The 4084-nt window shown below is 55.4% G+C and overlaps 1 protein-coding gene across 1 annotated transcript; it reads left to right on the top strand.

Moving 5' to 3' along the window:
- Nucleotides 1–2922: 2922 nt before the first annotated feature.
- On the top strand, nucleotides 2923–3615 carry ENH_00017410 (hypothetical protein; the record flags this gene model as incomplete). Its single annotated transcript, XM_013579258.1, has 1 exon — nucleotides 2923–3615. The coding sequence occupies one exon, from the start codon at nucleotides 2923–2925 to the stop codon at nucleotides 3613–3615; it is 693 nt and encodes a 230-aa protein (XP_013434712.1).
- Between the last annotated feature and the right edge of the window lie 469 nt (nucleotides 3616–4084).

The following is a 4084-nucleotide window of genomic DNA, read 5'->3' as shown; positions in this document are numbered from 1 at the left end:
ATTAGCAAATGTTTAGAAGACTTAAAAGAATAAAAAGGCAAAAAAGTGCTGCCAGATCTGCTGAGGCAGCTTCAAGTGTTCTGGGGGCCTCGTAGGCAGCAGCAGCAGCTCCGCGCCCGCGCCGCCGCTGCTGTCGATTCTGCAGCAAACCCAACAAATGGATTTAACTCGGAATTAAATTATTGAAATAAAATTGTAAAATAAACAAATTAGAAGGTTTACTTGCGCGGACATGCGAAAAGGTGGGGCGCCGAGAGCCCCCGCATGCTGGAACTTCTTCGCGGCCGCCGGAGCTCGGTTGCTGCGCGAGCTGAATGGGAGTTCTTCGAGAGAAAAAAGCCGCGATCCGCAAATCCGTGGAATTTAAATTCATTTTTAAGTGAAAATTCAAAGAAAAAGAAAAGAAATACTCCACTTTTGTGCACACATTCGAAATTTCAACTCCGCGCGACTGGGTGTCTTCCCGCCCCGGAAGCTCGGGTGTACGTACACCTGAACTTTTGCCGTGAAACTCTCCCCAAAACTCTGCTGTATGTGCACTGCAGCAGCCATTATATTTTAATTAAATACTGAAACATGACTAAGATGTTGCGAAACAAGCTTTAGAGTCCACGGTTTAGGGTTTAGGGTTTAGGGTTTAGGGTTTAGGGTTTAGGGTTTAGGTGGATTTCTGCACAAGAGGAGAGCGCCTTTAGTAGGCTGCCTGCCACTTTGATTTCAAATTGAAATCAAATTTAAAAAGTAAATTAGCAGCAGCAGCAAAGAGCAAATAGTCCCGAAATCTGTTGCTGCTGCCGCTGCAGCAGCAACACCGGGGAGTGTTGCTGCTGCTGCTGCGGCAGCAACCCCGAAGCGTGTAATGCTGCTGCTGCGGCAGCAACCCCGAAGCGTGTAGTGCTGCCGCTGCAACGCGGCCTGCTGCTGCTGCTGCTGCTGCTGCTGCTGCTGCTGCTGCTGCTGCTGCTGCTGCTCTACCAGCTTAAGTTGCTGCATGCTGCACGAGTCATTTCAATCCCATGCAGCTTCTCTGAAGTGTACATACACTCCATCAGTGCTGCACCTCGAAAATGCAACAAAGACAGTGGAAGTCCCCACACTGCACTCGAAGACGAGCTTACAGCAGCAGCAGCAGCAGCAGCAGCAGCAGCAGGAACAGCGGCAGCAGCAGCAGCAGCGAGTTGGGCCCTTCTCGGGATTCCGGTGATGCTGGAGGGGTGTTGCTGCTGTCATAAAGGCAGCAGAAGTGTCGCTGTGCTGCTGCACCATTGTTGTTTAGCAGATAGCTGCGAGGCTAAACCCCAAACCCTAAACCCTAAACCCTAAACCCTAAACCCTAAAGGCCACAGCCAACGCCCAAAGCCTCCAGCCACGCTTTTGGGGGTTTGAGAATGGCCCAAAAGCCTGAGGGGCCCTTTTGGTGTTTTTCTGGAAGGCTTTTTGAGCCTTTATTTCCACAAAGAGTTTTATTTCAATTTTGTTTATTAAATTAAATTAAATTCAGAAATAAACGAATTTGCTGCTGCAGCAGCAAAGCCAAAGCCACCACAGCAGCAGCACGAGGCTTTCTGCGGTGTCCGTGCAAACATCTTCGCAGGTTGTGCGCTGCTGCTGCTGCTGCTGCTGCTGCTGGTCTGCTGCAGCCAGCTCCTGCCTCACAAATGATTAAAATAAATAAAAAGAACTTATTAGAGTAAAAAGGAATTAATTAGAAATGATTAATTAGCATAAAAAGGAATAAAATGTGAGGAAATAAGCCGCTGCGGGCGACTGCGCTGCGCACTTCGTGCAGGTTTTCAAGTTGATCAGACAGACGCGAACTGCTCCGGCGCTTTTTGAGGCGGAATTTCGGGTGAATCTGAAGAAAATTAATATTTAAAAGTTTAATAATAACAAATAATAGATTTTAAAAGTTTAATAATAACAAATGATAGACTTTCACCCACTCGTGTTCGTCTGCAGTTCAAAAACCTCGCCAGGCAACGAGCATTCAACTTCGAGGCGGCTGCGTCGCGGGGAGCGGAGCGCGGGAAAGCGCGGGAAAATTCAGTTGTTTCATTTAATAAATAGTTCAAATTAAATTCAATTTGCAAAATTAGAACTGATTTTGGAGTTTGCAAGTTGGCGGATCGCAGCGAAGGGGTGCAGCGGGGGTTTTTGCAAGAGCGGGCTCGTCGCTGCTGAGCGCCCGGCCGCGCTGCTGTTTCCGCGCAAACTCGAAGAGAGAAAGGAAGGGATCAACTTAAAGAAACTTTAAAATGGTTTTTAAATCGGAAAAAGAAGCAAAAAAGGGGGTTTTTGATCTGTTTCGTGGCTCCCGACGGCGCGGCCTGGACGCCGCCGCAGACAGACCACTGGCGCGCCAGCCAGCGGCAGTGTCCACCGACGGGCGGCGGATCCGCGGGAAAGCGCCGTCATTTCTTACTTGTTGATGAAATTAAATTGAAATAAATAAAATCTGAATTGCTTTTGATGCGCCTGTCGCCTGTTGCTGCCGCGTCTCGCGCGGATCCTTCGCAGTTCTCGTGGCTCTGCTGACGCGCACACACAACTCAACACCGCTTCCCGAAACCCCACTCCTTCTGTGTCTCAGAAGACCTTCTTTTCTTTTAGCAGCAGCAACAAAGAAGCAGCAGCAAACGCGCAGCAGCGCGGACTCAATGAAATGCCGCACCTAGTACTGGCGTCGTTTGGGTTTGCCTTGGCAGCAGCAGCAGCAGCAGCACAGCACGGGTGTGCAGACGCCGCGGACTGCAGCAGCGCTTCCCCTCACGCGCTGCGAGGTTTGCTGCTCTCTCCGCACGCTTCTCAGCAGCAGCAGCAGCAGCAGACTCCGCTGCAGCAGACGCAGCAGCAGCAGCGCCGCGCAGCAGCTGCAGCAGCCCCTGAGCTGTCAGGGCCCTTCCCTTCGAGCCACACGCCCTAATGGAAAACACTAGACCCTCATGTGCCAACTTAATGGACCTTGAGAGGCAGCAGGAGGGCCCCGAGGAGCAGCAGCAGCAGCAGAAGCAGCAGCAGCAGCAGCAGCAGCAGCAGCAGCCGGGGAATGCCGCCGGGGAGTCGCCCGCGCAGCTGCTGCCGCCGCCTGTGCAGCAGCTGCTGCTGCTGCAGCCCGTGCAGCAGCAGCTGGAGCAGCAGCAGCAGCAGCAGCAGCAGCAGCAGCAGCAGCGCAGCGAGGGGCCCTGGCGGCCGCGGCAGCAGCAGCTGACTGTGCAGTCGCTGCCCATGCCCTGCAAGGGGCCCCTGCAGGGCCAGGGGCCCCTCGAGCTGGTCCAGGGGCCCCACGAAGTGCTGCTGCAGCCGCAGGGTTTGGAGGAGGGGGCCCCCCTGGTGGGGGGTTTGTTGGGGCCCCCCGCGCCTTCGGGCTTCCCGCTGCTGCAGCAGCTGCAGCAGCAGCAGCAGCAGCTGCAGGAGGAAGCAGCAACTCTTGCTGACGGCATTGCCCCCTTGCCTATTGTACCCTTACCCACCTTCGTGGGGGTACCCCTTCCTGTGGCAGTGGAGGCCCCCAGAAGCCCGGGGGGCCCCCCCGATTCTGTTTCCCTCACAGTGCTGCAGCACCCCCCCGAGGGGGGCCCCCCTCCCCGCGGTGAGTGGCCCTTCTCGAAACCCTAAACCCTTTAAAAGGGTTTGCGCGACACGCTGCAGCCCTCTCGCGGGCTCCGCAGGTCGCAGCGTTTACCCCGGGTCTAGGGTTTAGGGTTTAGGGTTTAGGGTTTAGGGTTTGGGGTGTGGGTGTGGCGCTCAGAGGGAGTGCTGCAGCAGAGCCCGCAGCAAGCAGCAGGCGAAGCAGCAGCCCATTTTGCTGCTGCTGCTCCCCCGACATTTTTCCTTGGGGGCCCCGAGGGGGGCCCCCCTGTGTCTCCTCTTTGCATTTCTGAACAGCTGGGGGTTTTGGATTCAGCAGCAGCATCTCCTGCTGCAGCACCAGCTTCGGCCTCGGCCAGCCTTCCGGGGCCTGCAGCAGCAGCAGCAGCAGCAGCAGCAGCAGCAGCACCGCCCTGCATGCGCTCCTGCGTCAGCGCCATCAGCGGCCAGGCCTACGAGGACTTGGGGCCCCTGGGGGCCCCCCTGGGGGCCCCCA

Source organism: Eimeria necatrix, genomic scaffold (genome assembly GCF_000499385.1).
Source record: "Eimeria necatrix Houghton genomic scaffold, Enh_scaff1571, whole genome shotgun sequence".
In the NCBI taxonomy this organism is placed as follows: domain Eukaryota; phylum Apicomplexa; class Conoidasida; order Eucoccidiorida; family Eimeriidae; genus Eimeria; species Eimeria necatrix.
Note: the sequence above shows the minus strand (reverse complement) of the source record. Positions and strands in the feature narration are given on the sequence as shown.